The 14,538-nt window shown below is 40.4% G+C and overlaps 1 protein-coding gene across 1 annotated transcript in view; it reads left to right on the top strand.

Moving 5' to 3' along the window:
* Positions 1-2,900, top strand: part of VSTM4 (V-set and transmembrane domain containing 4) — a 125,645-nt gene extending 122,745 nt beyond the window's left edge. The window contains exon 8 of the mRNA XM_090278358.1: positions 1,815-2,900. Within this exon, the coding sequence (XP_090134484.1) occupies positions 1,815-1,940 (126 nt within the window). The 3' untranslated portion in view covers positions 1,941-2,900. The remainder of the gene's footprint in view (positions 1-1,814) is intronic.
* Positions 2,901-14,538: the final 11,638 nt, after the last annotated feature.

Genomic DNA, 14,538 nt, shown 5'->3' with positions numbered 1-14,538 from the left:
ATTTTTCCCTTTTTTTTCAGTTGTTCTTTGGCTTTATTTAGAGAATATTTTGCCTTATATGTTCATATCTCTTCTCTGTTGTCTCTAGATTTTGTATCATACTTTAAAATACATTTCATATGATGAGGTAATTTATACATTCTTCTAGAACTTTTATGAGTTTAATTCCCACATTAAAATGTTTAATTCATCTGAAACTTCTCTGGTATAAAGACTGATATAGGGATATAATTTTCAGAAGGCCATCCAAATATCCCCCCCATCATTTATTGTAAAATAATATTTGGGTTAATTTCTAGTCTTTTTCATCAACCCCATTGATATTATATCTTTTCATGTGCCAGTACCACAGTATTTTAATGATGGCAGCTTGATATTTTTAATATCACTAGAGTTGGGTCATCAAGTATTTAGTTGAATAATGTTCCTCACATGTGGTAAAAAAAAATATATATATATATATATATATATATGGCCATGACTACTTTATTCAAAAGTTGTTTTAAATAAAAATATTTTTGAATTTTATTACCTTTCCAGTATCTATAAAGATAACAAAATGTTTTTTCATCTATTACTATTTTGTATTATATTAATATACTTTTCTAATATTGAAGCATCTTTATGTTCCTGAAATAAAATCAACTTAACTTGATTATGTAACTTTTAATATACTTCTTCATTTTCTCTTAGTAAATTTTATTTAAAATTTATACTAATAAATGAGATTATTCTAAAATATGTGAATTTATTATTTTTTTTAATGCACTGGATCATTTTAATTACATTGGAATTATTTGTTCCATATTTTTTTTTCTGTTTAGAAATTCTTGTGTAAAACTGCCTGGGTTTGGTGTTTTTGAGAAAGAGCTTTTGACAATATTTTTTTCTTCTTTCCTTTTTTCTTCCTCCTTTTACTTTCTTTTTTTCTTTTTCATGATATTTAGTACACTCATTTTTGGGGAGTTAATGCTTATAATTTATATATTTCTGGAACATTACCCATTTTATTCAGTATTTCAAATCATTTTTGCAATTTGAAAAAAGTAGTTTTTTTAATTTAAAATTTTTTCTTATTTACATTATATTCCTTTATTTCCTATTTTATTTATTTTTCCCTTTCAATCTTTACTAATGTATTTTTTTTAGTTTATTTATTATATTGGTGTATTCCAAGCACAAGCTTTTGGATTTTTATTAATTCTGTTTTTTGTTTATTTGTTTTGTTTTCTGATTTACACAATCTGGTTTTAATTTTGTTGGTCCTTCTTTCTGCTTTCCTTTCATTTATTTTGTTCTTTTTAACTTCTTCAGTTGGATGCTTCATCCATTTAATTTATGTTGTTTAATATAGATATTTAAGTCTATGAGTTTTCTCTGATACTGTGTTTTTTAGGTCCCGGCGAGTAATGTTTTCTTTATTATTTTGAAGATAGTCTTAAATTTTAGTTTTATACAGGTTAGGTCATTTAAGAAAATTTCTTGATGGTAGCATTCTAGTTTTGTTACTGATTTATAAGATTTTTGTTTTTGTCTCTCATTATTTTTTCATTTTGATCAGAGACTGTTAGTTACATTACTTTTACTTTTCAGAATTAAAATTTACTTTGGTCTAAAGTTTAATCACAATGTTTTATATGAGACATGAGATCTATATTATTATGTTATTTAGGTTTTATATGTCCTTGTAAATTTCTGTTCATTTGTTCCTCTTTGACTCCCCAAAATGCAATGAAAATGCATGCCTGATGAATAAATGTATAATGTAAAACTCCCTGTGGTCAGCCAGAATTGTGTTGTGTTTTGTCTTACAGCCAAAGATTGCTGAGGAGAACTTGACCTATGCTGAGCTAGAGCTGATCAAGCCCCATCAGGCTGCCAGAGGCATCCCCACCAGCACTGTCTATGCCCAGATCCTCTTTGAGGAGAACAAGCTGTAACTCTTATGTTCTCTCCCATGGTCCTATTTAATACCTGCCACCCCAGTTATTTATGAAACCTTGGAAACAAAATCCTTATTTTTGTACTTTCACTTGTGCCTCTGTGTGGTGGGGAACCCCTTTTTTATGGCATTCCAGGTGCCTTTAGAGAGGTACAAGACTCCTCTCTTCAAAAGAGAAGGTGCCATGGCCCTTGGACAAATCTTCTGGGACAAGTCTTTTCTGGGTCTGAGCCCTGAGGAGTGACGACTCTGTTTCTGCTGAGCCAAACCCCTTCATGGTTTCATCTTCTTTATCTGGATTTTAATTTTTTAATCTTAATATTAATCTTTTTTTCTCCTATATCCATGATATCAAACTCAATATATAGCTAGAGGAAATGCCATTATAGGCCAGAGCATGAGATGGTAGATATATACTAATTGGTTTTGAAAAGATCAGATAACTTCCTAGGGCATTCAGAGAAGAGTAAACTGCTTATTACAAGCTATACTCAAGATAGCATCTCTTGTTTTAAATATATGCACTGACCCTGGCAATTTAAGGGCAGAGAGGCACATCGTGGGGAAGTCTGAGGCCTACCGGAAAATGAGCTGCCTCTGAAAACCCCAGTGCCTGTTTCTCTATCCATGATCACCCACAACCACAGGGCAAATAGGCTCCCTCTCCTTCAGCAGCATGGACCTGTAGCAGTATAGAGACTTATATCTTCCAAGAAGTTCTTACCCTTTTCAGAGGAGCAGGGGAGTTTGCCATTAGTGACTTACTTGAGGAAGTGGGCTTCTTGGAAGTGTGCCAAAGTTACTAACGGATTGAATGTCGAAACATGTGAAAACAAAGTCTTTCACCTGCTTCCCCCAGGCTAGGAGAGTAAGAAGTACAAGCTGTGCTGGAAAAGTGTGTCCTAAGGACCCTACTGTTGCAAAGTGCCTTGCCCAATTAAACTTTGCATGTAATTTCTGATGGGTTTGGGTGGGAATCAGACAGGAATGTGTGGCCTATGCATATGTGGGGAAGTTGCTCTGTGGACCCCACAACATCCAGGACCTCATTGAAGATGGATCCATTCTTGGAGGGGGCCGTCCTGTCAACTGTGTTGTTAAGGACACTTCTTTCTGGTTTAGTGCACTCTGGGTGATTGCTTATTGCACACTACAGAAATTGTTTGGTATTTGTAATGAACCATGTATATGTGGTAAAGTATATATTTTAAGCACAGCCTTGAGTGTAAGTTGTACCGCTCGTGCCCCTCATGTGATTTGTACTTGGTCAAGTTTCTTATCCTTTAACTGTCTCAAACTCACATATGTAAAGGTGACAACCTTCCATAGAATTCTTGAAATGGGTTAATGAATATTGCAAGATTCTGGACACTATAAATTGCTACACAGTACACTATGTTAGTATTCATCCTAAAGCCAGTTTTCATTTTCAAGATGAAATTTTCTATACTATTTTAGGCTCTCATTGCAATAACTTTAATGTAAATATTTGCCAATGAACTTAGTCCTACAGTGACACTCCCAAAGACCCATGATGGCTTATGAGTCCCTCTTGTGGTTTCTTGGAAAGCGTCTGAACTGAGAACAGGTAATAATTTTTCAGAAGCAAAAGTAGCCGAACTTTACAAAGAGGAAGTCATTTTCTCTGGCTATACCTGCATCTCATTCCCTCCCTCTCTGCCAGATTTCAAAGGTAGTGAGTAAATGATGCAACTTTTGAGGAAGAAAGACCATTTGGAAGAACTCACTGGAACTTCCCAGAGCATCCCTTTAGGGAAGAGGATATATGATTAGTATATCATTCACATCATAATTATTGTAGGCACCATATCATATTTTCTTATGGCAATATTCCAGCAGAACATAGTTATATGATGTTTTGAGGAAGTTAAGTGGTTTCCTGATTTGCATAAAGATCCATATGGGCCAGTGGGGCCCTGGGGATGCCAAATGAGAGTGGGGCATGTGAAAAGGAGATGGTGGGAGAAGGCAATGCAGTAGGAAGCCCCCAGGCCTCTGCAGAGCTGAATTAAACTTAAATTGCCCCCGAACCCAACCCCTCAAATTTAGTGGGAGCTTATGGCCATCACATACGGAAATCAGTATATCCTACTAAGAAGAACACAGCTTTTATGAGCTTGTGGCTGCAAGTCGGTCAAACAAGTCATTGTGATAAACTCAGTTCAGGCTCTTTCTTTAAATCTTCGGACATAGCTGCACAAATGCATGCTAAGGTGTGCAACTGGGGGACCTGCTACCATTGAGTATAACAGGAAGCTGTAAGACCACCTCCTCCTATTGAAAATGCTTCCTAAGGGAACTGTAGAAGCTATTGGCAACATCTCAGTAGAACTGGTCCTACTGTTATTGCCAGAAGCAAACCATGTAAGCTCTGCTCAGAACTGGAAGCAATGGATGATTTGTACATAGTATGCCTTTTGGGTGAAAAACCTAGATGTTACTATCATAGTAAACTTAAAAAAAAAAAGGTCTATTCAAATCATTCTTTATCAAATATACCACGAAACATGATGACATTTCTAAGAATACATAAGAAGAAGCATCATGCAGATAGAAATTATAAAAAGTTCTTCAACTTGATTTTACTATAAGGCATCTATCAGCACAACTATGTATAAGGAGTTTTCAATATGCACATTTGCTTGTACATTTAAGTGAAGTTAACACAAATAAGAGCCTATTGCTCAGAATGTAGTGGTTCTTGCAGGCAGAGTGCAGATACTCTCAGATTTAGTGGTGAATTTTAACCTAGGTCATGTGTGGCATGGAGTCATCGGAAGCAAGGAGGTAAAAAGGTTTCCCCAAGCCCTGAACTAAGCATCTGTGGTGGGAGGAAGGGGTTGGGGAATTTTTAGGATCACCTCTTCATTAAAGCATCGTGATTCTGTTAGCTTACAGGGCAAGTAACAGATAGTCCGACCTATGCACTCCTAATACTTGTTGGAATGACAATAGCATGGGACACTTCATATTTTTAGTGCATAGTCATCTGGGTCATTGCACACATCAATAAGCCCCAAGACTCATTTGTGATAAGAACGCTGAGCCAGTTGATCCTCTTAGGGACTATTAATGGGCTTGTTCATCACTCAGCCCTGATATGCATGACTACACCCTAAGCTGGGCCGAAGATGGGGCTCATGATCCAGAGCATGCATGAGACCCAGTCTAGCTAACCAGAATCCCTGGAAGAAAGAAACTATCTTCCACCTTGCACAGCTAAGCTAGGATACCACATGTCAGATCTGGCTACAGCAATGTCCCTTGCCAAGTGGGAAGCCTGGGAGAGTGAAGGAGATTCTGAGAGAGAAGCAGGAAGGAGAATGTTCTGGAAGCACAGATCCAGCTCTCAGCTCCTGAAATCTCCCAAACTCTTCTTCTCATTTTTTGAGTCAATAACCTACCTCATTTTTCTATTACCTAATTCCTGGTTTTATTCAAGCTGGTCAGGTTCCAACAGAGAGACTTCTGCCTAATACAGTTTGCATCAAAGCAGCTTCCCAGCATGAGGAAGCAAAAGAATTGCACTGTGTCATCACCCAAAAAACCTGCTTACATCATATCCAAGAGCCAAACTTGAAGCCATGAACCCAGCTACATCTGCACTTTCTGAGTGGGCCTCTTGGGGCTCTGAATGCACCTTCTCAATGTGCAGAGAGACCATCAGGCTTCAGGACTCGTGCTCTCCCAATGAAGGGCCCTCAGGTTTGGAGTGGGGGCAGTAGTAGCAGGCCTGGGGCCGTACTGAGCAGCTCTGGCTGCAGCATTGGAAGGCACCAGGTAGAGACTCAAATCAGCCCTGTCACGGGAATGTTGGCGGGAGCCTTTCTGTCCTGGCCTTATCATTTAGGTTGGCTTCCACATAGAACATGATGACTTCCCAGTATCCAGACCCAGGAGACCAGGGTCAGGTGGACCCAGCTCTGGGACATTTGGAGCCTATTATAAAGTGAGGCAGCCACATGGTAGGGATATTAACCCCCTAACTCACCCCCACCCCATACACTAGACAAGCTATTCACTGAAATGGAAAACAAAGAAATCCATGGTTTGGAGTAAGGTTCTGCCTTCAGTGTGGACATGTTGAGCTTGAGTTATAGTGGGGTGTCCAGATGTTTAGGAGACACTAGTGCTCCTTAAACCAGCATGTGCATAAATCACTGGGATCTTGTTAAAGTAGATTTTGGTTTAGGAAGCCTGGGGCCTGGCAGTCTGTGTTTCTAACGAGCTCCCAGGGACTACCCATGCTCCTAGTCCCTGGACCACACTTTGAGTGGCAAGGATGTAAACTTCTGGTAAATGTGGACCTGAAACCCCTGTAGAAATGGGGGTGTCTTCAAAATAAAAGTCACAGCTAAGCCCTGACTGAGCAAAATCCCCAGGAAGAGGTATCCAATAGCAGGGAAACTGCCCAGACCTGCGTGGTGGGGAGCCCCCTTCTGGCAGATCCAGAAGCAGACGGAGATCCTAAGGACCAGAAGAGCAAGGACCAGAGGGTGGAGGGGCCCAGGGAAAGCCATATCTGGGAGCTTCTCCAAGGAGGAAGAACTCAGCAGTGTGAACTGTGCAGAGGTTAAGTACAATAGAGGGTGAGCCTCTACTTATTCTGAATTAATTATACATTTCACATTTTAAAATACAGTTTGTTTTGCTGGAGAAAATAATTCCCAAAATGAGCAAACCTAACACTTTGGCGCTGACCCGTGGCTCCTCTGCTCAGCATATTTTCTTCAAAGCAATCAGTGTCTTTCCATAGGGTGGTGATTTGGAGGAGACTCTTAATTAATGCATAGGGCGGGGTGTGATGGGGGCCAGGGTAGTTTCCTGCTCCTTCTGTTGTTGATAAAAGATGACTTGGTGCCTGCATTGTAATAAACACAGCTTGATTAGCTTCACACCAATTTAGTATGTGATTGTTATATGTTAATGTACTGCACCCTATAGCTTTAAATAGAATTAGAGATGTTTACAGCTTTGGTTAAATGCACCTTGTTCTTTCACATTAAACTTTATTGCAAGTGTCCTCCATCAGCAAACGGGAGAAAAACTCATTAGCAGCTGGTCTGTGTAGGGGCCGTGACTGCTGCTGAAAGAACCTGCATTCTAGTTTCCGTTATTACAGTTTTCTAGCTGGTGGAGCGGTTGGGAGTGATTGCTTCATATTTATGAGTATGATTAGAACCTCAGACTCACAAACACATAGGAATTGTTATGAAAAGTTTGTGTTGTGTGTGTGAGGGTCTGATGTTCACCTCAGTCTCCTAAAGATGGAAATTTTTTTAGAGACCCCATGCTGGGGTCCTAATTGCAAGGTCCTTTAGGACATCATGATGAAGACTTTACTGCTGGGGAAACTAAGGAGATAGGAAGGGACCTGCTTCCCTTGGGAGATGATCACATGGTGGCAGAGGCCAGCTGGAACATGGTCTCAGCTCCCAGCCTAGTGGCTCTCCATGCATTCCAAACCTCATCCCCTCTTCTTCTCCTGTCTGTGTGAAGTCTGGCCTCTCGCAGGCCTGGTCTGTGACTCAGGTAAGGATTAGGGTGGCCCAGCCTTCCCCCTGCAGACTTTCCAGTTCTCAGGGTCCCCCAGTTCTGAATGCTGTGTGATCACACCAGCCTATCTCATGGCCCGTCGTACTTTCTGTTGTGGTTTGTCTGGTACAAGAACCGAAAAGGAAATAATCCCAAAGTACCCTGGTAACCAGAAGGAGGAGGGGGCAGCACAGACATTTTGCAGGAAGTGTCTCTCTGAGCAGAATCCTAGTGGAGGGTCAAGAATGTGCCAGAGGGCAGAGGGTGGGGCCTCCCTGGGCTGTAACTATCCTACATGCAGACATCCTGGTGGGAGAGCAGAGCATTAGACCCCTTGTCAGCCTTATCTGGGGGACTGCAGGGCAAAGGCCTAGAGGCTGCCTGGTAACTGAGACAAGCCACAGGCCTTTTCACTGGGATTTCAACAGCAAATAAGCAGAGTGGGATGCTGGCCTCCCACGCTTTTCCTCACAACCAGTGCTTGGGATTGCTTTATTTTATCATGAGGAAACTGAGGCTACTCAAAGTTAGGCGAAAAGCTGCAGTAAAAGGATCATTTGGTATGCCCAATGGATGGCAGAAAAAACAAGATACATTGCAAAGACAAGTTTGTTTTTTTTTTAACCTACAGGTTTCTAAAATTTTGAAATTCTTTTTACTCCCAGACCCAGTGAAGGGAATTTGATGGCTTGGTTATGTTGCCTTTGATTTGTTCTCTTGGTGTTGACAGATTGGAAATTTATGCAAGTAACTGTCCACATGATTTATTCCAGATGTATACAGGAGACCTCTGCTAATTTACACACTTCTGTTGAGGGCTGATTTGACCATTGACAGCATGTGGCTAGCAAGAATGATTGTTGGAAGAGACTTCATCTAGGGTTTGGGACTTCCTACGTTAACAGATACCTTCATGGTGGCCACACACTATTTTCTTGCCCCTCCACAGGCTTCTCTCCCAGCTCTGTCCGTCTTTGGCCATTACTGGACAGTAGCTCTACTAATCAAGGTTGAAAGCACCCCCTGGTGGCCATCACCTGAAACTTGATGACTTCTCTTGCTTTCACACATCCTACTTCACAGGGACCTCTCTCCTTCCCTCCCCATTCACAGCCAGTTCCTTCTGCCTCTTCAGTACATCCCCACACATTCTCTTCCCAATTCAACCTTGGTCCACATCTCATTCTTTCTCTTCTTATATTCTGTCTCCTTTCATCTCTTCCTGTCCCTTTATTCCATTTGCTAGTAATGTGGTTCTTTGTACTATGTGCCAAAAGCAGGGTACGAACCAAGCAAGTATTGGGTTGGCCAAAAAGGTATTTTTTTTCTGTAAGGTGTCTCTAGTAGTGCCTAGTTGTCTTTAATTCATTCAAAACAATTCTTTCAGATTGTGTTGTGACAACTGTCATATCAGCGTGTGTTTTTTAAAAAACATCAAAATTGTTTAATTTTTGTGTAGCTATTTTAATATTGAAGGTAGAAGAAAATAAGCAACATTTTGGCATATTATGTTTTATTATTTCAAGAAGGTAAAAACCCAACTGAAATGCAAAAAGAGACTTGTGCAGTGTGTGGAGAAGGTGCTGTGACTGCTCGAACAAGTCAGAAGTGGTTTTGGAAGTTTTGTGCTGGAGATTTCCTGCTGGATGATGCTCCATGGTCAGGCAGACCAGTCAAAGTTGATAGTGATCAAATCAAGACATTAATTGAGACTAATAAACATTATACAACACAGGAGATAGCCGGCATGCTCAACATATCCAAATCAATAAAAGTTATTGGTGAAAATTAAAAATGTGTCTTTTATTTTATGGAAAAAAATCACATGAACTTTTTTGCCAACCCAATACATCCAAATCATTCTCTCCGGATCAGATCCCAGAGTCAGAATCAGAGTCTGAAACTATTTCTTTGTATGCAGAGTTTGTTTTCTTTTGCTGTTCTGGCTTTTCTCACTCAGTAACATGAGCAATAGGACTTAGAGACAGAATATCTGATCCAAATCCTGGGTCCGTCTTTTAATTGCTGTGTGTCTTTGAGAAGTCCATTGAGCTCTCTGACCTGTAGTGTCCTCATGTGAAAAATTGCCAGTGCCAATAGATTTAGAATTACCTTCCAGTATGGAGCCAAGTTCACTTGTGGCATTGAGGGAAATGATGTGCTCCTAATTCCCAATCCTGCACATGAGCTTCGGAAGACATCAGGGGAGGGACAAGCATGTGGAGGGCTTTGGGGGGCTGACCTGTCCCCCACCTCAGGGAGGAGCCACCCCACAGGCCCAGGACCAGGAAAACTTGTGCTGTGAAGTCTAGCCCTCAGGGTTGGCTCTCCCATCAGCTTGTTCTCAGCTGCTGAATCAACAGCTCAGATGCTGAATAAAACATCTGCTGGTACTTATATGGCTCATGTGAACACATGGAGTGCTGAGTCTGGTGTAGAGAAAACTCCCTAAGACCTTCCTGGAGCCCTGCAAACCAGCATCCAGATCTGGCTCTTCTTCCCTAGCACATGTCCTCCCTTTCAGGCAGCTCTTTCTTGGGGAACAGGGCAATTAAGTGATGACTTTTTTTCATAGGGAACAGTGAGTCCCATTGAGGTCAGGCCCCTTTCTGCTTTGTCTCTATGCTGTTCATACAGGCTGTTACACCTATTGCACAGCCTAGTACCCACCTGCTTCTCAATACTTAGAACAAATGTGAAGAAGGACTGGGGAGGTGCTTTGAAAACTTGAAAATCACAGAACCCACACGGAAGGGATTTTTTTCTATAGATTTTGTTCCTCCCTAAAGACCTCCAAATCTTCTGCTCCAAACCACATTATCCAGAGCTTCCACAGTCAGCAAAAAGACACTGCTATTTATCCTGTTGGCAGCCCTTCTGCCCCTTTCCATCAAAGACCGGCCTGAAATAACGTGATTGGAGGGGTGACAAGGCCACAGTGACTGGCAGCACCCTCTGGCTGTAGTCAGGCCTGGCAGGGAGGCTTGATAAGAATCTTGGGTTGTCTACCACTTCATGAGCCTGCAGATGTTCCTCTCTGGGTACAAGGAGCTGGAGTGTTGTTCTAAGCAGCACTGTATGGTGACACACCTGGATCCCAGCACAGGGCTATCCTCACAGGTTTGAAATCACAACTGCATCTGAAGTCACACAGTTAAAAGACCACAGCTGAGGTCTGAAGTCTGCAAGACAAGTCATTGACCTCCAAGGAAGGTACCTGGGCCCAGTATCTAGGCAGTTTCAGGCCAATCTGTAAAAACTGAGACAATATTTTATTTCCCGAGGTAAATTCTCAACTGTGGAATAGGTAATAAGAGTGGCTTATCTTTGTAAGCTGTTTACACTTTACAAAGGATATTCCTGGTATATTATTTTTCTCTCCCAAATTTGACACATTTTTTCAGTACTATCTCTGAAGAACAACCAGGAATCATTCTAATTTTCTACCACTCCAGCCTTTCCCCACTGCTTAATAAAATCAGGGTGTCTCCCACTGCCTCCCTGCACCCTTGGCCCATTTATCCCTCTCATGTTTCTTGTCTGTGTCAAGTTGCCTTTCATACTCCAGCGATGCCATACCCCCATCTATCCTGCTGCCTCTTATGTTCAGCCAGGCTCAGTTCTCCTCTGAGTAGTTAAGTGTGACTACAGCTCACAAAATGACACCTTGCAACAGAAAGAAATAGAATAGCCACAGATGAGCCCAAATGGACAAACATAAAATTAATTACTTTGTGTCCTATCATTTGAGCAGTCATGTGTCATCTGCTGAATGGATCATCCCCACTAGAATGCATGTTTTTTTGCTTTTTAAAAACTGTGGTCAAATATACATAACATAAAATTTACCATCTTAACCATTTTTAAGTGTACAGTTCAGTAGCACTAAGTAGATTTCACAGTGTTGTGCAACCATCACCACCATCTCCAGAACTTCTTCATTTTCCCAAACTGAAATTCTGTATTTGTTAAATACTAATTCCCCAATCCCCCCATCCTCCAGCCCACTAGAAACCACCATTTTACTTTTTGTGTCTCTGAATTTGACTACTCTAGGTACATCACATAAGTGGAATTATACAGTATTTGCCTTTTTGTGACTGGCTTACTGCACTTAGCATAATGTCCTCAAGTTTCACCCATGTTGTAACAGGTACCAAAAATTCCTTCCTTTTTGAGGCTAAATAATATTCCATTGTATATATATATATATATATATATATATATATATATCCAATTTTGCTTATCCATGTATCTGTCAATGGACACTGGGTTGTTTCTACCTTTTGACTATTGTAAATAATGCTGCTATGAATGTGGTGTGCAAATACCTATTGAAAAAGCATTTGATAAAATCCAAAACTCATTTATGATAAAAACTCTCGGCAAAGTAGGAATAGAGGGAACATGCCTAAACATAATAAAGGTCATATATGAGAAGTCTATAGCTCATACTCAATGGGCAAAGGCTACCAGTGTTCCCCTTAAGATCAAAAACAAACCAAGAATGTCCACTTTCACCTCTCTTCTTCAACGTAGTGCTGGAAGTCCTAACCATAGAAATCAAATGAGAAGAAGAAATAAAAGGCATCCAAATTGGAAAGAAAGAAGTAAAACTGTCTTTATTTGCAGATGACATGATACTGTACATAGAGAACCCTAAAAGATTCCACTAAGAAACTACTAGAACTGATCAATGAATTTAACGAAGCAGCAGGATACAAAATTAATATCCAGAGATCAGTTGCATTTTTATATGCCAACGATGAATTATCAGAAAGGGAGATTAAGAAAGCAATCACAGCAATCACATTCACAATTACTTCAAAAAGAATAAAATACCTAGGAATAAAGCTAACCAAGGATGTAAAAGACCTGTACTTATAAGGCACTTAAGAAAGAAACTGAAGAAGATGCAAATAATTGGAAGCATATGCCTTGTTCATGGACAGGCAGAATTAATGTTATTAAAATGTCCATACTACCCAAAGCAATCTAGAGATTCAATGCAATTCCTATAAAGATACCAATGAAATATTTCACAGAATTATAACAAATACTTCAAAAATCTATGTTGAACCACAGAAGACCCCAAAGAGCAACAGCAATCTTGAGGAAGAAGAACAAAATTGGAAGAATCATGCTACCTGATATCAAATTATACTATAAAGCCATAGTAATCAAAACAACATGGTACTGGCATAAAAACAGACACATAGATCAATGGAACAGAATAGAGAACCCAAAAAATAAACCCTCACTTTTATAGTCTATTAGTATGTGACAGAGGAAGCAAGCACATACAATGAGCTAAAGATAGCTTATTCAGTAAATGCATTGGGAAAATTGGTCAGATACATGAAGAAAAATGAAACCAAACCACCTTTTTACACTACACACAAGAATAAGTTCAAAATGGGTTAAAGACTTAAATGTTAGATCTGAAAACATAAAAATCCTAGAAGGAAACATAGGCAGTAAAATATCAGACATTGCTCATAGCAATATTTTTTTCTGATATCTCCTCAGGCAAGGAAAGCAAAAGAAAAAATTAATTTGTTAATTAATTGACTACATTCAATCTAAAAAGCTTTTGCACAGCTAAGGAACCATCAACAAAATGAAAAGACAACCCACAGAATGGGAGAACATATTTACCGATACATTTGATAAGGGATTAATATCCAAAATTTATGAAGAACTTCGAAAACTCAACACCAAAACAAACAAACCATTTAAGAAATGGGCAAAGAACATGAATAGATACTTCTTTAAAGAGGACATACAGATGGCCAATAGACATATGAAAAGTTGCTCAACATCATTAGCCATCAGAGAGATACAAATTAAAACTACAATGAGATACCACCTCACACCAGTCAGAATGGCCATCATCAACAAATCAACAAACAAGAAGTGCTGGTGAGAATATGGAGAAAGGAGAACTCTAGTGCACTGTTGATGAGAATGCAAACTGGTGCAGCCACTGCGAAAAACAGTTTGGAACTTCCTAAAAAGTTAAAAATGGAACTGCCTTATGACCCAGTGATTCTCCTACTGAGAATTTATCTGAAGAATTCCAAAACACTAATTCAAAAGAACATAAGCATTCCTATGTCCATTGCAGTGTTATTTACAGTCCCCAAGATATGGAAGCAGCCTAAGTGTCCATCAGTAGATGAGCAGATAAAATAATTATGGGACATTTACACAATGGAATACTACTCAGTCATAAAAAAGAAGAAAATTTTACCTTTGCAACAGTATGGATGGGGTGAAAAACATTATGCTATATGGAAAAGCCAGTCAGAGAAAGACAAATGCCATATGATTTCACCTATATATGAAATCTAATGAACAAACCAAACTAAGCAAAATAGAGGCAGAATCATAGATAGAGAGCAGGCTGACACCTCTAGCAGGGGAGAAGGTGGCAGTTAAAGGGTGGAGGAAGTGAGCATAAAAGGAAAAAGGACTAATGGACATGGACGTCGTCGGCAGCCGTCCGTCTCGAGAGACGATGGTGTAGCTTCTTAAGAGTCTTATCTGCACCGCCGAGAATGGCTGTGCAGTCCGACTCGGGAGTGACACGGTATCTGTCTCCTCCCGTGTTAAATCGACATCTTGCGATGACGCTGGAGTGTCCTCTCCAGTAAAGCTGAAGCTGAAGCTACAGAGCCTGGGCAGGATGATATGGAGGGTCTGCTGTTGCCCATGCAGCAGACCCCCCCTCTCTTCGCAGCTAAAGGATCCAAGGGAAAGACGGAGTCAATACAGCTTGGCTTCAGGTGCGCCTCAGGAGTTGCCGGTGTTGACTACAATGTCAAACCGCCTTAGGGACTCCGGCTCCAGATTTTCTGTCGGGGTTTACTCCCTTAGCCTTTCCCCTGAAGAGGTATGCCGCAAGGCAGCGGAGGTTTTTTGGAATCAGAGTTTTCCTTCTCTGATGTGCCCTGACTGGAAGATCGAACCAGCGACACTTAGCTTGCAGGCCGACGCTCAATCCACTGAGCCAAACCAGCCAGGGACATGGACGACAG

This window comes from Furipterus horrens, unplaced genomic scaffold, assembly GCF_987537825.1.
Source record: "Furipterus horrens unplaced genomic scaffold, mFurHor1.1.pri manual_scaffold_5, whole genome shotgun sequence".
Classification (NCBI taxonomy): Eukaryota; Metazoa; Chordata; class Mammalia; order Chiroptera; family Furipteridae; genus Furipterus; species Furipterus horrens.
Note: the sequence above shows the minus strand (reverse complement) of the source record. Positions and strands in the feature narration are given on the sequence as shown.